This window comes from Oculina patagonica, chromosome 12 (genome assembly GCF_052425735.1).
Source record: "Oculina patagonica isolate OP01 chromosome 12, crgOcupat, whole genome shotgun sequence".
In the NCBI taxonomy this organism is placed as follows: Eukaryota; Metazoa; Cnidaria; class Anthozoa; order Scleractinia; family Oculinidae; genus Oculina; species Oculina patagonica.
In genome coordinates this window covers 5,398,508-5,421,648 of record NC_135769.1, presented here as the reverse complement: position 1 = coordinate 5,421,648, position 23,141 = coordinate 5,398,508, and the positions used below count along the sequence as shown (strand labels likewise).

The 23,141-nt window shown below is 38.0% G+C and overlaps 1 protein-coding gene across 1 annotated transcript in view; it reads right to left on the bottom strand.

Moving 5' to 3' along the window:
* Positions 1–23,141, bottom strand: part of LOC144631714 (importin-7-like) — a 24,503-nt gene extending 1,362 nt beyond the window's left edge. Inside the window, exons 1-28 of the mRNA XM_078490233.1 lie at positions 22,971–23,141; positions 22,588–22,669; positions 20,367–20,526; positions 18,806–18,964; positions 17,692–17,848; positions 17,084–17,173; positions 15,790–15,884; positions 15,297–15,367; positions 15,060–15,162; positions 14,504–14,549; positions 13,717–13,816; positions 12,761–12,960; positions 12,015–12,104; positions 11,125–11,290; positions 10,193–10,234; positions 9,894–10,018; positions 9,693–9,809; positions 6,854–6,920; positions 5,618–5,743; positions 4,840–4,937; positions 3,859–3,954; positions 3,573–3,659; positions 2,968–3,101; positions 2,185–2,333; positions 1,780–1,836; positions 1,571–1,641; positions 915–1,038; positions 59–175 (exon numbers count right to left, since the gene is read on the bottom strand). Coding sequence (XP_078346359.1) covers positions 59–175; positions 915–1,038; positions 1,571–1,641; positions 1,780–1,836; positions 2,185–2,333; positions 2,968–3,101; positions 3,573–3,659; positions 3,859–3,954; positions 4,840–4,937; positions 5,618–5,743; positions 6,854–6,920; positions 9,693–9,809; positions 9,894–10,018; positions 10,193–10,234; positions 11,125–11,290; positions 12,015–12,104; positions 12,761–12,960; positions 13,717–13,816; positions 14,504–14,549; positions 15,060–15,162; positions 15,297–15,367; positions 15,790–15,884; positions 17,084–17,173; positions 17,692–17,848; positions 18,806–18,964; positions 20,367–20,526; positions 22,588–22,669; positions 22,971–23,054 — 3,013 coding nt within the window. The 5' untranslated portion in view covers positions 23,055–23,141. The remainder of the gene's footprint in view (positions 1–58; positions 176–914; positions 1,039–1,570; positions 1,642–1,779; positions 1,837–2,184; positions 2,334–2,967; positions 3,102–3,572; positions 3,660–3,858; positions 3,955–4,839; positions 4,938–5,617; positions 5,744–6,853; positions 6,921–9,692; positions 9,810–9,893; positions 10,019–10,192; positions 10,235–11,124; positions 11,291–12,014; positions 12,105–12,760; positions 12,961–13,716; positions 13,817–14,503; positions 14,550–15,059; positions 15,163–15,296; positions 15,368–15,789; positions 15,885–17,083; positions 17,174–17,691; positions 17,849–18,805; positions 18,965–20,366; positions 20,527–22,587; positions 22,670–22,970) is intronic.

The following is a 23,141-nucleotide window of genomic DNA, read 5'->3' as shown; positions in this document are numbered from 1 at the left end:
ACCCGACTGACTGTTCTACCGATTGAAATTACTTTCTGTGTTTTGTAGTCTTACTCACCTAATGAAGCTTTCCTCTGCTCGGCCAGGTGAAACACTTCCTGTAATGATTTGGCCTGCTCGTTTGTCAAGACACTGGTTAGTGCCGTATACCAATCAGGGTCACTAGTCTCGAGAGCTATAACGCAATACAAACAGCAGTTAGATAGACGGTAATCCCTTCCGATCTTCTCAAATCGTAATATCATTGTTGAGGCAGTTCCCTTTCTGTTTGTATCACTGCGCATTTCTGTTTATTATTACCTATTTGGTATTTTTCTATCTTGGTAAACTGCTAGTTTGAGGTTCCCTTTAAAGGGACTGTGTCACGGCTAAGTTAATGATTTGCTATTGAATTTTGTCCTTTATTCACTATGAAACTACATTTTTGCAAAGAAATTAATTCAATGATTCTAAATGACAAAACCATAGCTTAACAGCAGCAAAATGTGTCTCCCGGGCGTTGCAATTTAAAGTTACAAGCAAACGAGATTAACTTTGAAAACGGTTCCGTCGGACCACATTTCAAAAACCCATATTGCAATCCGTTTCAATCTTCGACACTTCTGGCCATCCGTGCCTTCTTTTGCATTTGGTGTGTTATTTAAATATTCCTTCACTGTTTTAAGAGGCTATATTATATATTAAAACGAATTTGATGGTCATTTCTTGTGCCTAAGTTTGGCTAAAATCCGTGACACGGTCCCTTAAACCGAAAGATAGTTTTGCTCCTCACTTTGTGAAAAAAAGAGAGAATACTGGAGCCTTTGTTACAGAGACCTTGCCGAAAAACAATAGACATGACTCTACAAACAACACTACTAACTATTGGAAAGCGACGTTTAGGTTGATAAAACATACGGCACAGTCAGTGTTACCTTGCATTGAAGTCCTGAAGGCGATGTACTCATCAGTTTCTTCATTGTCCACAGACGTGGTGAAGTTTTCAAGAGCTGTTTCTTCATCTTCAACATCGTCATCATCATCTAAATGCTCAGCAGCCTGCACATAAACAATAGAAGATATCACATGATACTAAGACGGAATCCATCAGGAAATCGAGTAATATTAATTTAAGTTGGACAAAAATCGAGTACCAGAACAATTTATATCATATTGCGTTATTTTCTACCTCTTTTGAAAACTAAAGTTGTAAGTATTTGTCCGCGTTAACACCAACCACAATTTCCTATCAGAGCCCGAGAAAATGAATTTCAAAGTTTGCAAGAACCATATAAACTAAAGGTAAAATTTCCCGTGTAGTTTTTTTGTAAAATCGTCTTCTAAGCGATCAGTGCAATTCAGTGGAACTTCGAAATTTGTTTTTGATGTTTGGTGTTGTTGGAAATGATTTCTTTTGATAAGATATTTGAAACAGTAACACAGAAGTTTGCAATAAGATGTAAATAATTTTGGTACATAACTTTGTCCAAGAAATACTCAAATTCCACGCGGATTCCGATGTAAGTCACAACACTGTCAAAGGACGGCTGGGCTAGAATCTTTTGTAACTTATGAGAACTCAAATGCATACCTTCTGAGCAAGACCTTCAATATACTGAACATCATCCTCGTTGATTTCGTCCTCATCACTAGCCAGCTCATCTAAGAAAGTCCAAAACTGGATCAAAACCAGCACAAGCCATACATGTAACAGTTTGGCTTGTAGATATGTTTGCATACACCATCAAACATTTACACACAAAGGACTAACAAACAACTTTGCAGGTTTAATTTAAATACCTTCATCTGAATCCCCCTCATCATCATCTTCATTGTCACCGTCATCATCACCTCTGTCTGAAAAAATAAGCAATTTTTATTAACAACTGAATGATCAACTCAAACGTGTCTGTCTGTCTGTCTGTCTGTCTGTCTGTCTAATCCTGAAGACAGTCAGTCAGTGGGTCAGTCTGTCTGTCCGTCAGTCAGTCAGTCTGTCTGTGGGTCAGTCTGTCTGTCTGTCTGTCTGTCTGCCTGCCTGTCTGCCTGTCTAATCCTGGAGAAATCAGTCTGTCTGTCTGCCTGTCCTGAAGTCAGTCTGTCTGTCTGTCTGTCTGTATGCCTGCCTGCCTGTCTGAATCTCAATAACTAGTCCTAGAAGACATGCATGTAGACCAGTAAGAAGTACTTGGCATCAGAACTTACTTTCATACGCTCTTTTGAGCCCTTGGAATAGAACTATCAAGGCCGGGAGAATCTGGGGGGAGCACTGCAGGAGAGCCTGTGGCCTCATCTCTTTTGGTAGATCCATGAGTGCACAGAATCCCAACACAAACACCTTACGATCATGGATACTGTAAAAAAACAAATAGAAAGAAGAAGAATTTATGTAACACAGCTGTTTTGAAGATGACACTGTGATCTAACAAGCGAAGTATTTCAATTACCATACTGCACAAAAGATTTGTTAAAGGGACTATGTCACGGAGATTTCGCATTTTACCTTAATTTGCGGATAGAAATCAAGCTACGGCTATAATTATCGATATTTCAAAGACACACGGAAACAACTTGAAAACGTTTGCCTAACTTTTTCAAATTGCAATCCGTTTCTATCCGAGCCATCTGCAGCCAAAGATGCTCGTTAACAGAACTTTTCAGTGCTGTAATATAGCAATTTGTAATAAAAATGGACTATTATTTTAAGGTTTCCTGCGACACAAATATATATTTTGGCGGTATAAAAATCTGGTAAAATCGGTGACATAGTCCCTTTAAATCCTAACTAGTGGAAGGATGACTTGCTGACTGACTACTAGTGCAGGCACGGGTGCCGGCCCTACTCGCAGCTCAAGGTAGCTTTGCTCCTCAGATGTTGCGATTGCTTTGTATGATCTTGTCTTCGGGAAATGTTGCAGTGAAAAACCAACACAACAGAGGTAGCAGCAGTTAACCTTACTGATATCAAGTGTTCTTTTGTCAGCTTACCCAAAGAAGCAGTCGAAGTCATTAACCCAATGACTGAAGAACTGTGCTGTGACTGTTTCGTTAGTGTTTGGAAACTGAAGTTTGTCCAGTATGCTTAACAGAAGTGGAGTATTGTATATTAATCCTGCTATAGCCTGCAATCACAAAAATATTAAAAAATGATTAATGCCATGGTTTGCAGTGAGGGAGGAGCTCCACATCTCTGAAACAAGTATGCTTCTGACAATCTTGCATATAAGCAGGAGGATGTAAAGGTGTTCAAATAGTTACTCTATCAGGGTTGTGTCTGAGTTGAGGGTTCATAAGGCTCGCCATTGTGTTTGTGTCACGCTCTTGTGCAAGATAGTTTGCTCTCACAAGCTCACTCTCTACCCAGATGTTCCAATAGGTATTGTTAAATTGTTCGCAGGGGGCAGACCGATCTAGAAAATGTTCTTGGAGTAAGCTGTCATGAATAAGATAGCATCACATCCAGGCAGTGTAGTAATTCCAACACAGTTAATGTTGCACGAAGTTCGGCTACATTGAGTAGTGGTCGTATAAAATTATATTAAGTACTGTTCCACAAAATCTGACCACATTTAAATCATTGAATTCTTCCTTACCACTTGTAAACACATGGTTCTTAATTCGCTCTCCTTCACCTCTCTTGTCAATCTTTCCAATGCTGCCTCCACATAGAAAGGAAGCCACTTAAAAGAAATAAACAAACAAATAATTCATTACTTAAATGTTGTTGAAATTTTGTTCTAACTACTCAAAAGAGACATAATGGTAGGTGCTGGACAAAGCCTCTGCCACACCCAAAGTTGTTGACTAGCCTCTATAATTATTGTAAACTGTACAGTTACACTTTTATGACATTTTACCATGAACCAGACAGCACAGTACCTGATCCATATGGCCACGACATTGAAGTATTGTCACTTCCAACAACTTTGCTGCATTACACTGTTGATCCTCTTGTGATGAGGAATCTGTCATCATCTTGAGATAAGAGAAGTGTATAAATCAAAAGTCAAATCTGCTGAATACAGTCGTAGCTCTCTTAACGGACACTCTTGTAAGCGGACAGCTCTACTTACCACCGCCTTGTTTGAAACCCTGTTTTAACTCCCATACAAACTCTGTATTTTTACATTCCCGTAAGTGGCCGCGGACACTTTCAGAGATTACAACTTAGACTTTTTCTTTGTTTTTAACCTCCCGTAAGCCGACAAACCAAAGAAAATCCTATAAACAACCTCAGTATCTTGTTTTTATCAATCAACGTTACATAGCCGTTCATCACAATGATTTTACAGTAAATACAGTACAATATTTCAGTATTATTTTGTTTTGTCGTCATCCACGTCCGTCTGGTTATTGTTAGCTGGGCAAGCTCCCGTAAGCGGCCATCTATCCCCTACTCCTCTAGTGGCCGCTTACGAAAACCATTCTCGTTCGCGCCCGCTTATGAGAGCTTTGACTGTACTAATAATAAATGAGGCAACAAAGAAACAAAATTCAGGATTTGATCCTAAATGGCCACTCAAGGTGTCACTTGTTACTTGGCAAGGTTTTCCCAAGCAGTTTATGTCATAAAGAGAAGTAAACACTTCAATCCACACAGATTCACATACAAATACAGCCAATCAGCAGACTAGTTGCATATCCTGCGGTATCCAACGGGTCAAATTCACTCAACTAGAGTAAGTAATGAACACTGAGAAACTTCAGTGAAGTTTCCCGGCGTTCATCACTGTCCCCAAGTTTTCCTGCTAAACTGAAGCCTAGCCGGCAGCGTGTGTGTGTACAAAGAAAAATCAAGTCACTTGTGGGAAATTTCATGGTCTGCTACTCGAAAACGTTGCATAGCTAGTATGCACATACCTTTTTACACATGTTATATATGATTTCTAGGTTCTTAGGATTTGCTAAGAAGGCAGGCGTGTCCACTGTGATGTAGTTGTGAAGACATGGCATCATTTCTGTGGCAAATGGGAAATAGTTAAAACACAAGAACTGAATTGAGGAAGATGTAAAATTAATTCTATTGGTATGGGCATGGAACAAAGAAAAAATCTCAGTCAAGGATGGGAGTCAAACTGTTAACCTTATGTACACTGGTCTAACCACTGAGCTTTAAAGAACACTTGTAGAGAACTAGGCTAGTAGACCTGTTATTATACCTAATCGTACCTTTTTTGGTACGCTTCGGTGGCATATCAGGCGAGTTTGGTCGAGCCATGGTTCGTATTTTGGCGAGACGTAGTCTGAATGTCTCAGTACTTGTCGGCAAACATAGCACAATTGGCGAGCGCGCTCAAGTTTAGTTTTGGCGGGAAAGTTTTTCTCTTTTTACGACTGGTAAACACCGCTAAATTTAGATTACGGGGTTCTGTTCTATTGGTAAAACCTCTTTTCAATTCATCGTACAGTAACACTACTTTACTTCAAAGTGACTGTGATATGGTGGCATATCAGGTCAGTGCATTGATATCGTAGGATATCAGGACAGTAGATCGTGCTTCTGATTGGCTACTTGCGAATTTGGGTACGGTAAATATTAATACCGTAATGCATATTGCTAGGATCAACAATGTTGACAGTGTCCTGTGTGGAGAATTAGAAACAAGAGAGACAGCACATTTTAAAAAACATACTGTACCTGCAAAATAATCAAACGCATCTCTTTGGAAAGCCTCGTACAGCATATAATATACTGTCCACATGGATGGTGAGATCTCAAAACATGTGCAGGTACAGATGATAGACAAGATATCTTCGTAAAACTCTGAACATGAAAAAAAAAAAAAAAAAAAAAAAAAAAAAGAAAGGTGTTATAAACATCAATGTTGTCCATTGATTCAAGAAGTACATTTACGTTTACCATTGCATCCCCAAGCATGATCATGAATTTTACAATACCAACACAGTGTCATGGAGAGAAGTGACTATAGTAGCGAAATCCCCAGCTAGAGAACAGGTAGTACATGTATATCAGTATTGTGATATTCAGGGTGAGAGCAGTTCTGAAAAGAACTGTTGTTGGTGACTAAGGTTTTGACAAACTGGATAAAAGTCATCTTCATAGTAATCTTCTTGACTGTGGAGATGACTTCTGCTCAGGTTGTTTAAATGTCAGTCACCCGGGGGCAATGTGTTCCCGGTGTAATCCTTAGATAGGGTACCTAAATTCTATTAGCTACAATAAATGCCCAGCTTAACGAAAAAAAAGGTTTCTTAAAACTGAATTTTCTGTTCAGGTATTAGTAAAGCGATTTTATAAAGATTTGTGTCTTGCCATGCGCGGTTAGCCGTTATTTGGGTCGTCAAGGAACGCTTCTCCTCCCATTTCAAGAATACGGTGCCATTTTCGGTTTTGGGCCTTAAAAAGGGTATCAATTTTTGCTTTCTTTATCCTTAAATAGGGTCTGGGTTTAAGAACCTTGGCTACACCCCTATCCGAAATTCATGGCAGTACCCCCCCGGGGTCAGTCACTAACAACAGTACTTTTCAGGACTACTCTCACTTGGACAATGGCACAAAACAGACTGTACATGTATCATAAATGAAATGTATGTAGCATTAAAGTAAATGCATTAATAAAAATATATTTATAGAAAATTAGGAACAGGACAACTTTCTTTAATTTACAAACATGTTTTGACAGTTTCATCCATCATCGTCAATGCAACGGTTGTTGTTACAAGGTGGATTTATAAAGCGTTCAGTCTCTTATGGCCAAAGCCCAAAGTGGGCATAGGGCCGGGATAGCGTTCAATGTAAGCATTGTATTATGTTACATAACAAATGCGAAAACATTACATTTAAACTTTCAATGGAACTACAAAGTGCGTGTGCATTGTGTACCGGTAATCTGTGTACAAAGTTAATCCTTACCCATCACAGAGAGCTCCAGGACTTTTGCTATTAAAGAGATAACGACCTGTTCCAGCTGATGTACAATCTGAAAACAGATAAAACTGTGTTAAGCTTGTACAGTATAAGTAGCAAACATGACTTGATAAAAATAATGTTGCTTCCTATAAAATGCATGAACTTAAAGTTTGGTTTACAACAATATTGGGGTAGCCGTAGGGCAGTTTTAACAGGTGACAATGAATTTTTCTAGCCATCTGTAACCTAATTCAAACAGGTTGACCCAATCCATTTACCGTAATGATTCGATTTAGCGCCCGGGGTGCTTATTTACCTTTGGCACCTCAAGGGAGGGCGCTTATTCGAGACAGGGCGCTTATTAAATTTTTTTGAGAAACAACCAAATGCTCCAAACAAAATTTTAATAAATATTAAAATAACTGTCAATAACATTAACTGTTACAGTAACAAATTGTTTAAAGTTCAGTTACTTTTAAAGAATTGTTCATTTTAGCAGTAAACATATGTGACCCTCCACGGGAAAACAGTGAAAAAGGTGAACGCATGGGCACGCGTGTCATGGCACGGCACGCTAAGCGTGTCACACATCGCACGGATATGCGCATATTTAATAAGTAAAACAAAGAATGGCACGGTTGATATTGTTTCGCACGCTAAAGCTTTTATCTAAGAGAAGTGTGCTATTTGGCACGCTTAACGAGCGATATGACACGCGTGCGAAATGACACGCGTGCGATATGGCACGCACGCGTGCGATAAGACAGGCTCCCCAAACCAGCCTTCGTTTGTAACTTTTACACCCATTTAACTTCTTATGGCACGAACGGGTCGAAGTTATCTAAAGAAAAACATGCTAGACAGAAAGAAAATGCTTTTCAATTTTTTTGTTATCATACCAAGACATACAAGCTCGCATAACTTACGTTCTTACCCGATGAACGTGCATAACAGTTAGCTAATTCCAGATCGTACGAGGCTTATGCATAAGGCGAAAATAAAATAGAAATAACTTCAATTAGTGAAACCACGATATTTAATCGTGCTTTAAAAATATAGATTGCTCGCAAGAATTCAGTTCATCGAGATCTGTTGATTGCGAGTTGAACTCAAACCGCGATAGCAATTTGCAATCTAAGCTTTGAAAAAAAAATACCGACCCACTAAATCCTTGCTTTGCGCTCTCAAAATCCCACGCGTTTTTTTTTTTTTCTATTTTGCACGCGCTCTCCCGTTTTATAAAAAAGTTATCACCTCCTACTTATCACAACTTTGGTAAGTCCATTGTCAAGTGTAAGAACAAAAGGCTTTTCAGTGCAGAAAACTACCTGTCCTTCGCAGACTACAAAGACAGATAGATTTTAACTAGTAATACATTTTTTTACTCTTTTCTTATCGTACAAGAACTTTCCTTAGTGATTATGTCAAAGTTTATAGGTTTCCGGGGGGAAAAGAATCCGCGGGCGAGAAAGGTTAATGTGAAACGTTATAAATTTTAATCTTTGAAACGAACGCAAAATTAAAGAACAATCGATCGCGAAGCTCGCTGCTCAAACTTCGCGCTCGATCGCTTGCTATTTCTAGTAGCTCGCCGCCCGAACTACACGCTCGATCGCTCGCTTTTTTTGCGTTCGTCCCACGGATTTAAAAGAAAAATGAGAGAGAATGCTCGCAGTCTATTAATCCCGTCCCGATTATCTGCCTTGGGCGGGAAGAGTAGTCATTTTCCCGTTTCCTGACCAGCCCATGCGCGGCCGCGAAACACTGGGACCAAGGACTATTTTGTCAACATGGTGGGTCAGTCGGCGGGTGAAACGTAGCGACAACGTTTGTGACGATAAATTTGGCTTTAGTTTCTAACGTAAGCTTTCGCTGGTTTTATCTCCGATTTTCTGTCGTTTACTTTGAAATTGATACTCAATTAATAGGCTCGGTTCGTCGAAAATCTGCGATTCAATGTTAATTTGTTTGTTTCGAAAGTCGGCTTATACGACTGCCGCTACAACTACGCTTATTGAGCACTGACTTTGCAAAGCTTGTACGTGTGATAGTTTTACATGACGAGAGAACGGTAAGTTAAACGTTTCTCTTTGACACGGCTAGCGTGTCATTTTGCACACTTGAATTGCGTGCTATTTGACACGCTGGCGTGCCATTTCGCACAGTACAGTGCTCGACACGGAACATTGTTCGAAAAGACACGCGCCTTTGTTTTTATCGTGCGATACTAACAAAAGAAATTTTTAATTAGGCGTGCCTTCTGACACGCTGCTCGGAAGCTGGCGTGTCATTTTGCACACTGCCTATTGTTTAGCGTGCCATTTTGGCGTGCCCGTGCGTTCACCTTTTTCACTGTTTTCCCGTGGAGGGTCACATATACATGTACGGTACGGTGAATGTTCATGAGTTTATCTAGTCGACGTCGACGACTTCAGTAGGGGCAGTTATCCGCAATAGGGGGCGCTTCTTAGAATAGGGGCGCTCATAAGAATAGGGGCGCTAAAAAGAACGGGGCGCTTATTGGAATAGGGGCGCTAATTGACAAAAACACATTCGAAGGGGGGGCGCTTATTCGGAAGGGGCGGCTTATTGGAAGGAGGGCGCTAAATCGAATCATTACGGTAAACAGATGGAGTTTTTTTTTCAATGGATGACCTAAGCCATTTGAATGGATAGAATTTTTATTCTAAAAATGAGGAATCAAAAGAATTCAATTAGTGTGTGTTTTCATGCGAGAAATCACAAGTGTCCCCCCGTCTATTAAGTAACAGCATAGGGCATGAACTGCTTTAACAGGATGCCAAACAAACCAACCAATTTCAATTTATCACTCATACTGTACCTCTTTAGATCCTTCCATGACATTTAACATTGTCTCTAATGTGTTCAGAATTCCCATGGCAGTGACAGCTTTCTCGTCACTATCATCACCATCTAACAGCTGAACAAAGGTGCCTGCCTGTGTAAACAGTTAATATGATTTTGTTAAAGAATTCATCTTTACAAAGGCACAATTCAGGCTGGAAACTCTAAACAGACTCACCAGATCTCTGGCGATATCTATGGCAATGCTTGCCACTTGTTCTTGATCTCCATATGTGGAGATGAGTTTCTGCATCACTCCTGTTAAATCATCATTCTCTGTTTCACGAATCACTTTCAACAGTTCTAAAAAGTGTAAAAACAAAAAGAAAGGTTTTACCACTCTCTAGGACTATGCGACACATGAAAATCACGTAATAAAGGGAATACAAAAATACAAAATACAAATTAATGTTTAAAGGTTTAGGTTAAATGCTACTAACTTATAAAACGATAGAAATTAAAATAATTATAACTTACGCAGGATGATCTGTCGCACGTGTGGTTCAATATACTTTTTAGCTGCAAATGTTAAAGAATGGAAAATCTTCACATTACACATGAAATTAATATTCCAAATGTTCAAATGTAGACATATTTTTTTCTACAATTACACAAGCAAATAAAAAAGCAATCTTTCTTAACCCCCAATGCTCATCTATCATTTACTGTCAAAAATCACTATTAATTAATTTTTAGTATTGTCAATACTGTCGCTACATTTATGACAATTAGGGCAACAAATGAAATGCATTAGACAACAGAGTGATGATGATGATAATGATGATGATGATGATGATGATGATGATGATGATATATGTTCGAAAGCAGTGATTTTGCCTTGTGCCCACAAAGAAAAAGCAATCATAATATTCTCCAGTAATGAATGCATGCAAATGTTTATCAGCAGCTGATTTGATTATATCAGCTGCAATTGAATTCTTCTGTACTGCCTGTGACCAACTTGAACACTGGAAACTTTGATTTTGACCATCAAACAACCCTAGCGTTTTGCATGAAAACCAAGTTTCATACTCCTTGATTAGGTACCTGTAGGTACAGTTGCAGTACATGTTTGTAATAGGAAGGCTCACTGAACAGCCCAGCTGGCTCTTCTGTTCTTTGTACCTTCAAAATTACCCCAAATCTTTGTTTTCTTGTTACATTTCAGCTGGTGATAATCTTTCTTTCAACCAGTGGAATTAGCCAGCAGCCAGCTCTTAGCTACACCCCTGATGCAAATAGAGATTAATCGTTTTCTCGTAAGATAATTGCCGTAATTTATGCCAGACATTTCCGCTTCGTTGATTCTCGCGAGACGAGAAACTCGTCTCGCGAGAAACGAGACGAGAGGTGGTAACTTACTTTTGAGCGGTACTGTAAGTCCCAAATCAAAGGTTTGTTTAACTTACATCCTTCCTGTTTCTCTATGAGAAACTGCAAAGCAATGGCGGCCTCAACAATAACAGGGGGATCATCATCTTCAGTTAAACAAATACGGGCAGAATCCACAGCGGTGGCTAGGTTTCTTTCTTCTTTGAAGGTTATATCTCCAAAACTGTGCAAGACCCAGCATGCCTTAAAAAAATAACACATACAGTAAAAACCCGTGTATGAGAACAAGTGGATTAAGAACACCCAGGCCTGATTTTAGGAAATAAAGTACCATTTATATAAGAACACATTCAGCCTGAAAAATGAAAGTTGTTCTTATATGGAAAAATATCAAAGATCAACACTACTTTTCATTGCACACATAATAGTTCCACCCCAATTACAGTACAGTATTGCCTTGATTTATCAATTTTATTAAAATTAAAATACAATTGTGTGCATATATATATTGATTTCATCTATTGGTAGCCTAGTATGTTCCTTATTTTAAGAAACTTTTTTTAAGAACACTTAAGAACACTTACAGACTGATTTTGCAGATTATAACCCTTTATATAAGAACCAAATCAGCCTGAACCGCCAAAAAAAGGTGTTCTTATAAGCGGGTTTTTACTGTATTTGTTTTATTTTACTCAATTGTAAGGGATAATAGCATATTAAACTGCAAGAACAATAAAATACATTTGATTATCAGACCTGTACTACATGTAAGAGAGTTTGTTAAAGTTGGAGAAGCAATAGACATTATTCATTAAGCAAACAGATACTGAATGTGGTACAGTCTGGTATCTTCTTGTGTTTTATATTCCTTTTTACATAATACCATTTAACGATTCACCAAAACAAAGGAAAATACCAAATTGTACCGAGGGTAAAGTTGAACCACTTTTACTTAAGTTCCACCTACCCTGGCTCGAAGATAACCTTGTGGATTTTTAAACTCGGGATAAACATGTTGGACTAACATATTTTCTAGCTGCACCTTGTACATTTTTCTCTGAAACCAAAAAAAAGAGTACAATCAAAAATAACTTACAATACCAGTGGTAAGCAGTCTTGAGCAATATAATGTTCAGGACTGCAAATAACAGTCGGTCATCAGCAATTGGCCGACCAAAATTTACTCATGTCCGACAAAATCCCAAGTGTGGTCGGACATGATATCCAGACGATTTCTCTATCATAAATCGTTTAACAGCAACAATGAATGAAAGTCTGTCCGACCACAATTTTGTTTTGTCTGACCAAGATGGTCTCTTTGAAGGACATATGTCTTTTCAAGCGAAAAAATTATTTGCAGCCCTGAAAGTTGTTATAGTAGTTTATTACAATTTTTATCCCTGGGGGAGGGCACATTGTCCTAAATGCACTGGGGGTACTTCCGTTCCCCACCCCCTATAGTGGTTCCCCGTCCTTTTGCATGTACCAATATGCAACAATGTATTTCTTTTGCAAAATATTTAGCAATGTTCCAAGATTTCCCCCAATTTCTCCCAGTTCTTATCACCTTGGGAATCCCTCTTACTGCCATCTCTTCTCTCACCATCCATGGAGTCCCTGGCCCCTTCTCTCCCAGGCTCCCTAGAATAATGTAGTTGTCAAACCCTGCTCTAAATCAAAATTGATAATAATAATATTATAAATTTTTATTACCTTAAGTAACACATCAGCTAATGTTCCAATCATGTGAAGAGCACCATCCTTCTGCCGCGGGTCCCGCTGTTCTGCTGGCAGGTTAAGAACATGTACACAGAACACCATTGTAGGATCAAGGACTTGTTTTCGTTTTGAAACGGCAGTGTGAAGGAGAGTTGCTGCAGCAGTTACAGGTGAGACAAAGTCTTCAAAGATATCTGTAAATGGGAGGTAAGATTGCATTTATTATTTCCGTAATTTAAATATATAAAAAGGTAGGTAGGTAGGTAGGTAGGTAGGTAGGTAGGTAGGTAGGTAGGTAGGTACGTAGGTAGGTAGGTAGGTAGGTAGGTAGGTAGGTAGGTAGGTAGGTAGGTAGGTAGGTAGGTAGGTAGGTAGGTAGGTGAAGTCTGTGTTTGAGCCCAGTAGTGGGCCATCAGGCCAGAGCTTATCCTGGTTTCAGTAGCATGAAGTGACTAGGAGTATTTCTACTCCCCCCTGGATGGGATGCTAGTCCAACGCAGGGTTACCCTCAGCATCAAATGTGCCAGTACCCCATTTATACACCTGGGTGGAAAAAGGCACTGTGAGAGTAAAGTGTCCCATGGTTTTCATTAAGAATTGTAATAGCAGGAGAGTAGTGTTATTTAACCGGAGAATAATTTCTAAAGGTTCTGCATCTTGATAAAAAAATAGGTGCAGGCCTTTGAAATTTAGCCGGAGAATTCTACATAGTAGCGGGAGAATTCTCCCATCTCCGATGCGTAATGAACATCCTGGTGTCCTGCTCAAGAACACGACACTATGACCCTGGCCAGAGCTCGAACCAAGACCACTCAATCCAGAGTCCAGCACACTAACCATTAGGCCACCATGCCTCCCAATTTAAAATCAATAATTTTATGGGACTGTGCAGAAAACAGCAAAGAAAAATGACATTTTTTTGCCACAAGGACTTATATTTCTTTCCTCACCATATTTAACTCTTATAAACTCGTAAGGATCCTCTTGCCAGAGTTCGTCATCTTCCTCGGTGTAACACATCAATGGAAACACAACCTCCTGGATTACTGCCTGTTAATTAATAAATAAATATAGCTCTCATTAGAATAACTTTGTGTTTATATGTAGTACCATTGTACATTTTTGATGAGATGTGGTGTAATAGGCCATTTCCGAGTTATCCTTTGCCTCTGTTTGTTTCAAAACGAGTCTATGTGCGAAATCATTCAAATAAAAATGAGATTGATTTGCATGAAAAATGTACCTGTAGGTGAAACTCATTTTCATATGAATGGTTTCGTACGTAGACTTGTTTTGAAGCAGAGGTTTAAGGTAACTCGGAAATGGCCTATTTGATGAGCATGGAGCCTGCAGGGCTCATTCAAATACAAGGAAATATCCATCAATACTAGAGGTCGATTATATTCATTTACAGGTACAGAAGGACAATGCTAAGGGAACCTTAAGATATGAGTACAAGTATAAGTGTGAGATTGATTAGGAGTACGACTTTAAAAACCTAGTGCTTACACCTGTATATGCTTTTAATTATCACATTTCACAGCAATCTTGTACTGACAGTCTCCTTTTCAACTGGTCAGTAACAAGGAGTGAGGGCTACATGGCAAATTAACTGGATTGAAATTCAAAAGTCATAGCCATACTGTACTTGATCTCGTACTTGTGTTCTGAATCAATCTGAAGGTCCCCATATAATTTATAATTACATTGTATTAAGAAAGAAAACAATGCAAGTACCTGGATGTGGGGCCTCATTATTTTCCAGTGAAGTGAATTTGAAATCCTAAAACAAAATCATTATTTTCCAAGTATATATTACTCTGAACAGTACCACAAAATAAAATTAATGCACCTTAAGTAGTATAATGTGCTGATATTACATGTACCTATATGCATCAGTGATTATAGTTAATTTTTAAGGTACATGTACGGTAAGTTTTGAGATTTTAATTTGACTTTGGTTGAAAGTTTATAAAATGGTATCACAGTCCAGATGTACAAAATTATAAAAAAATTAATTAATTAATCAACCAATTAAACTACTGTCCATTGAAACTTTTGTAAAGTTTATTTTGTTTGTTTCTGAATGATGGTGCAACTGAAAATGTTCTCATTAAAGGTGGTTTAACTAACACGCAAATAATCATGATAAAATTTTGCACCAGCCTCATTTCAAAGCTAAAGGCAACTTGTAATTTTCCTGTGTTCCAATAAGGTTCTTACCCTACGGACAGTCTAAAAGGTACATGTACATGTAGATCACAGGATGACAAATAATCTGCTCATAACTAACCCATTTTTCAAGTAGTTTATTGTCTGTTGCAGGACGCGTGGAGCCACAAACACTTTCCGTCTGTACTGATCCAATACTTTAAGGAGAATCTGTGTCACACTGACTACAAACCCAAAATAAGCCCAATGTTAAATTAAGAAAACTTCCTATGACAATGTACTTTTGAACACCACACCAAAATTTTGTAATGCAATCTTGTACAGTACGTGTACTGTATTATTGTCAGAGCTGACTTACCAGCAAAACTTTTGCAGTAATATTCTGAAAACTCCTCATATTCTTTTGTTATTGAACCAGGTGTACCATATCTACCGAAGAAAATGGAGAATATTAAACAATGGTGCAAAAATTTGAATTTTATTTTCAAGTGGTAAAAACATTTTATGATGGTGCAGCAAATGAATAAAATAATTGTTTTTAACACAGAAAAATAAAATTCATATCTTCAAGCCACTGTTATTCTTTTTATTATCAACAAAAAAATCAGGAATTGAGTAAAAGGTAAACAAAACAACTGAACAAAGGTGGGAAATGATTTTCTTCAATATCTTCACATGTGAGGATATAAAAATACAACACTATGGTCCCAGTTTGGTAGGAATTTACGAGTGGTCAATTTTCCAGTCAAACACTCAGACACATAGATCTATATTATAATAAAATGTAGAATTTGATTTTCAATAGTAATTGGGCCAGTGAATGACGACTAGCACTGAAAATAAGATTTTACCTCTCAAACAACCGACAGAGAATGTGTAAAGCCCACTTCTTTGCTTTCCACCAAGAAAGTTTGGCTAGCTCTTCCTCATCACCTTCCAGTGCACACTGAAAAAAAAAAACAATGCAATGAACAATGACGCATCTACATGTACATGTACATAGACACATCAAATTGACACAATGGCATCATTTTATCCAAATTTTTATCATTGTTATTTTTATCATTGTACATGTAATGTTTATCATTGTAATTTTTATAATTTTAAAATTGTAATTTCTACTGCAATTTATTGTCACTGAAAAGCCCCGTAAGGGGAGTGTCAAATTAAAGTATTGTATTGTAAATATTTGTGTTATATTTAGTCAAACAAACCTACAGTACATTGAATTCAAGAGACAATAAAATAACTGTACCTTCAAGGGCATGAATGTGATTGATTTTGATTTTTATCCTTAAAAATCAAAATTAATATAGCTACATGTATAGAAAATGCTTGAATTTTCTTCTTTTTCGTATAAAAATTAATAGTTTTCTCTCATCATCTGTTTGATTTTATAAGTAGAATTAAATAGTAGCTTGTTTCTTGCCCTATTACATTACATTGATTAATTAACCTAGACTTTCATAATTTCATACATCGCCTGAGTTTGTATTAAATTTTAGTAAAGAGGGTCTCCTCAATAAGCCTAGAAAGGCTTCTGAGACTTCCTGCTCAAAACTGAATAATAAAATAATGTGTGGGCTGTACATGTACAATTATGTACAATATACAGTAGAATGTAAGCTATTATAAAATTATCACACAGTAAACAGTATGACATGTAAATGCTAAATTTAATGGATGGTATTTTCAATGGTCTGTTAGTGTGCAAAACATAAGAGTCAGCTTATAAAATTATAATTATGTACACTGGAATCACAACTTCCAAACCACCAAGGGAAATGAAGAATCAAAGTTTAAAACGTCAGGGGTAAAATTGCAATGTTCTGTTAGAATTATGATAATTTAGGCTGTTACTAGTACATTGGACTCTGATTGGTTGAGTTAATTAGATTTATGACATGTGTTCCATCTTTATTATTTGTTTGAGTACAGCTCAACAACGTGATGTAACACACGTTTAGCCAGTTCTTGAAAGTCCTGGAATTGTAGTGGCATGGATAGTATCCTTTTAACATGATCAACTTAGTGATTGAAGCAAATCCCATGGAAACAATTTTTGGGTTGAGTTATCAGAGGTTCAAGAAATCAGGATCTCACAGTACATACATGTACAGGTCTAGTTTAGACAGTGATTCTTACCTGTGGTACTTCTCTATCCACCACAGATTGAAAGACTCCCATCCACTTTCCAAATGAATCTGATGTGATTAATTCCATGGGAAGGACATACTGATGAAACAAAAAATAATGTCAACCATTACATTCCAGACATGCTGAGATAGCTAGTAAGCTGAACTGGCTCACTGGCATTAATTTTGTTAAAAGAAGAAAAATGTTTGAAAAAGCAATGGAAGTGAACAACAAATTAAAGGGTAGTAATCTCAAAAGCCCTGTTTTTTATGTTCATCAGTTCTAAATGTATATCAGTACTTCTAAATAAATGCAACCACCAAAGTTAAGACCATTTTAGTCACCATGGCAACTAAACTTTTGGAGCTGGCAACTAAATTGGAACAAAAGTCACCAGCCTGGCGACTAAAATTGAGAAGATGGATTGAAAGCGTGAGCTTAATAATTATTTAGCGACTAAAATTTTTCACTGGCAACCAAACTTGAGCAGTCGGTGGCCAAATGGCTACTAAGGAAAAAATAAACTTGGAGGGTTGAAATGGAATGTCAAATCAGATTTTGCATACCTGTATATATATATATAAATATTATTTATCATAAATAATTCAGATACTAACCTGAATTAGAGCAAAAAATATCTTTAGTATTTGTTTTTGTATTTCTACAGACATTTGTGAAGAGTCTTCCATTATAGATGTGAACCTCTGATAAAGCACAGGCAGAAGAACTTGCATAATATTGTGAAGAACTTGACGTTCCTCTGGCTTTTTGAATCTAAAAGAAATTAACAGTACATAAATAAATATAAAAACACGACAACTCATAACAATGCTGTTCTAGAGAAAACAAACTTAATACGGTACCTCCCAAAAAATGACATCACTATGGAATTGTCTGAAACTATACAGAAACAGTCTTACAACTGACAAACCTAAGAACCTCGGGTTCTTGATCTAATAGGAACTTGGGAATGTTGGCTTTTGTGGAGGGAGGAAAACCGGAGAACATGGAGAAAAACCCTTCAGAAAAAGGACAAGAACCATGCGCCAACAGCAAACTCAACCCACATACGACTCCAGGTCCACGATTTGAACAAGGACCATGCTGGTGTGAGGTGAGTGCTCTAACCACTGTGTCATCCTTGCATGGACATCTCTTTGAAGTTCATGACTTAATATTAGTCTTTCCTACTCTAAAAACATCTGAGATTCAACTGGCTCCTTGTTATGGCAAATAAACAGTACAATCCCAATTTCTCGAACCCTCAGTTACTTGAAACTCCTGATTTCTCAAACCAATTTTTGTTTTCATTGGATATTACATGTACTTCTCTGTGATTGTGTGGTTCCAAAAAAATATCCATACCCCCCCCCCCCATGGAAGGGATTTGCCTTATGACCCCCCCCCCACCCCTCTGGAAATTCCAATTTAGCTTCATACATTGCTTTAAAGTTTTGAGACTTTGTGACCCCCCCCTCCTGGAATTTCCAATCCCTTCTGTGGGGGGAGTATGGATATTTTCTGGAAGCACACATTTCACCCTAGATTTCTCAAACCTCCCAATTTCTCGAAGCAATTTTCATTCCCCCTGAGGTTTCAGAAATCGGGATTCTACTCTAATGTGTTCTTACTTCATTAAATTTTGCTCATGTATCATGTTAATTACTGGAAGTATCATCCTGATTTAACACAGAACAGAGGCATTAATGCAGTTAACAATCTTCAACTTACTCATATTTCTTGACCACCTGGTACAGAGTGAGCAGTGCACCCATCCACGTCCCCTGACTGTTCTCAGCCAGAAATCCATTCACTTTGTCAATCACTCCTGGCCACTTATCTGGAAAGTCGTGTCGCAGGATCTGACTTACGCATACAGTAAGCTGAATTCTGGAATAAAAAATAGAACAGGTGAATCTGTAAGATCCACTGTAACTCCTCAGTCACTGGTCTAAAAAACACCCGCTACTTTCTCAACCAATCAGAAGTAAAACCAAACCCAATCTTGACTCACACACACACACACACACACATTTTCCCCTGCTTCATATCAGTTGCATGTATTTGCTTTGAGTTTCAACTGGTTCACTGCTTTGGTTTTTGGTTTTATGACACTCAATAAAAATGGCTCTATCTGTAAACCATTTAGTATTTAGTGCATTTAGCCCTGTCATGAAATAGCATAGTGTAATGCAGGATCGCTACTTAACATTAAAATACATGTAGTATACCAAAATGGTAGAAATGCTGCCAAAGGGGAAGAACGATGTAGAACTGATGCTTGCAGTAACTTTATGAACTGTACTACTTTTTATGTTTGAAACGGTTAATAAGTATTGTAAAATTGATTGAGATTTAACATAAGAACAGACCATTATTTGTAGCGATATCAAGGAAGTATAAACATACATGTACGTTAAAGGAAACTTATGGAAACTGAAACTCTTCAATAAAACTATACTAGTCAGTAACAACCAAAAGTTCGGAAGTGCAGGCGAGATCAATGCAAGGTGTTGTAGGATTAATGAAAGTTTAACAGACGTCTACTATGGCATTATTAATTCCTCAGGAAGCGATTTAGGTATGATTTAGTCTGCCCAGAACTCAGGCAGGATCCACTTTCGTGTCAGTGCACTTTCGGTCATGTAGGCAGTGGTTATGCAAAAAGTTTTACGCCAGGCTGTCCCCCCTGTTGCGTGACACACAATGTTTCGCGCAGGCCTTCATGATATCGGTTTCAAGTTGCAAGTCACACCAGAAGTCACAGAAGTAAAATTAAACTGAAGTGAGTTTTGAGTCGATTCACATGAACTTTTAAACAAATTTTTCCTTGAAAAGCAGAGTACTTTACTGTTTCAGTTAACTTAACGACGTCACTTGTTTGAAATCCTGCCTTGCGCCTGGTCACATATCAAAGCGCAAATCAACAAGGTCGCATTAGCACAAGGATCACATTGAACTCCACTGCACATCATGAATCTTCCATTCGTGCATGACCACAATTTCTTGTGTCTTTGATCTTACCGCCAACAACAATTCGTTGCATTTGGTAAAAAAAAGTGATTGCAGGCCCCATAAGTTAATCCTTTGCCGATTAGAGAGCTGCCTCGCTTGCTAGCTTCAGGCTCACTCACTGCGGCAGCAAATGTGCTTTTGTATTTTACATGTTCTCTGGACCTCATACAGTACATAGTTCAATGATGGAAGTATAGAATGATGATGATTATAAACATCTCAGGTTTTGTACTAAGACACAAATTATTATTAATATACCGGTAATTAGACCTCCTACCTTATTAATTCAGGAGCATGAATAACTGCCTCAACAATATTCTCTCTGATTGTGGCTTTGTCTTGCTCAGCAATAACAAATGGAACAGCCCCATCAACTGATTCTGAAGGTTCCCTCTCCTTCCAGTACTGAGCAATCATATTCTTAAGGTAAATTCCACCTATTAACAAATGCAATCATTTAAAACAAATTTAATCAGTTTATCAATTAAGGAATAAGGTTTGAGCCTAGTGGCTAGTAGTATGTCAATACCACTGACCCCCTACATCACTGGACAGTCTGAGGACTCCTGTCAACAAATTTGCTGCTACCCATTAAAGGAACTGTGTCTTGGATTTTAGCCAAATTAAGGCATAATTTGCTTTTTTCAATCATTTGCAAAAAGAGTTTAGACACTCATTGTCATTTTAAACATTTTATCAACAATGCCTGGTGGTTTTCTGCTCTCCCATCTCCCCCAGATCAACATTGTTGGCATATCAGGAGTACATTCAAACCTATAAGTAACACCTTGCTTGAAAGGAGGGGGTAGGGGAGTAGATAAGAGCCAACTGAGTTTGTTAATGAGCCGGCTCAGTTTTTTTTCTCAGCTACATCCCTGGCCGGGGGTAGGAAGGGTCAGAATGAAAATTTTTTGTTTCTTTTTTCAACAAAGGCATGTTTTTTGAAGGAAAATGAAACTTCTGGGAGAGTGTCCCAACTATTTTGCAAGTGATTGTAGCTTTTGAAAGTGTCTTTTAGTATCAGTGACAAATATATTCCAAAAAAGTCAATTTTGTCAATTGTGTGGTTCCAGAAAATATCCATACCCCCACCACGGAGGGAATTGGAAATTCCAGAGGGGTGGGGGGGGGTCAAGGGCCCAGGAAATTCCGAAGAGGAGGGGGGTTGCCAGTGAAATTACGTTTCCAGACGGTCAAGTTTGATGCAGTACAAACTACTTTCAAAAATTGTTTCTTAACTACTCTACAAATGTGTTACATAGCAAAAATAGCACCCTGGGTTCTTGATTTGCAATCGCTTTACTTTTAAAACGGGTTTTCTTTCTCCTGAAAGCACACTGGAAGCAAATAATTTCACTGAAATCCTCCATGTTCGTTCATCCGCCATTACTTGTTACCAGTCCCCCGAAACTTGTCACGTGGTTTGACCGAAATGCACTGGTGTCAAGCGTTGCTTGTTTCACGTTCGATCGAAGAAAATCGTCCTTGTTTGTGAAAAGTTTCAGGTTTATTAGCGATGAAAATAGTGTAATGATGTCAGAAACTCGAGATTAACTTGTTCTTGTTATTTCTGGATATTTGTTTGTAATTTTTCTGTTAAATTTTGCTTTCTCAGCGAGCATTAGCAATTTTGTGATCACGGCTACGTATACGGTGAATGTTTATATCAACACTCTTCAAATCCGTGTTATGATACATTTAGCGGTTTTCTTAAGCGATTGGAATGAAAAGGGATGGATGGTTATACAACAAGGTAATTTGACAAGTGACTACCAGATTAGATATCTTGTTTGTTTACTTTTGAGGAAATTTCCGTATTTTGTCTTCAACAGTACATGTATGTATCATTTTAACATATCTTCCGATCGATCAGTTATACACTATAACTGTTTACAAGAGAGGTGGCCTAAAATTTAGAGCATTGTACAAGTAATCTTTTTCTCCAGAGGGGCTGGGGGGTACGCAATATACTTTTGGAAATTCCGGAGGGGTGGGGGGGTTTATTTTTCTTTACAAAAACGGAAATTCCAGAGAGGTGGGGGGTCTTACGTGAAATACCCTCCGTGGTGGGGGTATGGATATTTTCTGGAACTACACATTTTATGCCTTGTGGTGATCTGGCATGGAGACTTGACTTCTGCCATCACCTTTTCATGTACAATATCTCAATGGCATTGTTTAATTTGTCATGCACATGTAAAGACCATATACTATACCACAGACTAGGTTCCTTATAACGATACTTTGTTTCCTTGTCAATATACAAAGTCATGTACATTACGTGTACATTGAGTGAGCAGAATTAATATATTTACGTAAGTGTGCACATTGGTGTCTTTTCGGAATAAAAATGATCTTGTATCGAACCATTTCTCAACACAGTGCCGCAGATAATTCTGTCCTTTCTGTAATACGACAAATATGCCTTCGCCATAGGGCATCTTTCGTAAGTAAGCTTATTCCTGGTAAAACTAATTCATATCGTTTCAATTTCTTACCAGACTGCCGTATTGGAGTTTGCACTTCATTTGACATGACCACTTGAAGTAAGAGCGAGAGGAATCCTGGAAGCTTGTGAATCTGTGAGAAGAAAACGCCGGAAAGAAAAACCGATAAAACTATTTGTGGACTTTAATCTTCAAAATCATGACTAACGTACAATCGTTGAGTCTTTTACCCGCAAGGCTCCTAACTTTTTGACTTATTTGACGACAACGCAGTTATAAAAAAAGGGTTAATTTAAGAGTTAGATTTAGGATTATCTACTGGATCTATAATTACGTCTTAATTTAGGAAACAAAGTAAAAGTGGCTCGCAAATATCGGATGATGCGTGTTGAGTAAAATCCTTTACGAAAGAAGCACGAGTTTTCAAATCTTACCTCATTTAGCTTTTTCTCCGCTTCCTCCCTTAAGTTTGGGTCAAAAGTACTCGACAAGATAGTGGCTAGATGAGGTATATCCATCGTGAGGTTATTTTTTGGTGATAAAATAAATATTTCTTCGCTTACTCCATGTGCAATTTTTCGTCTTCCCGCGATTCTTCCCCGGCA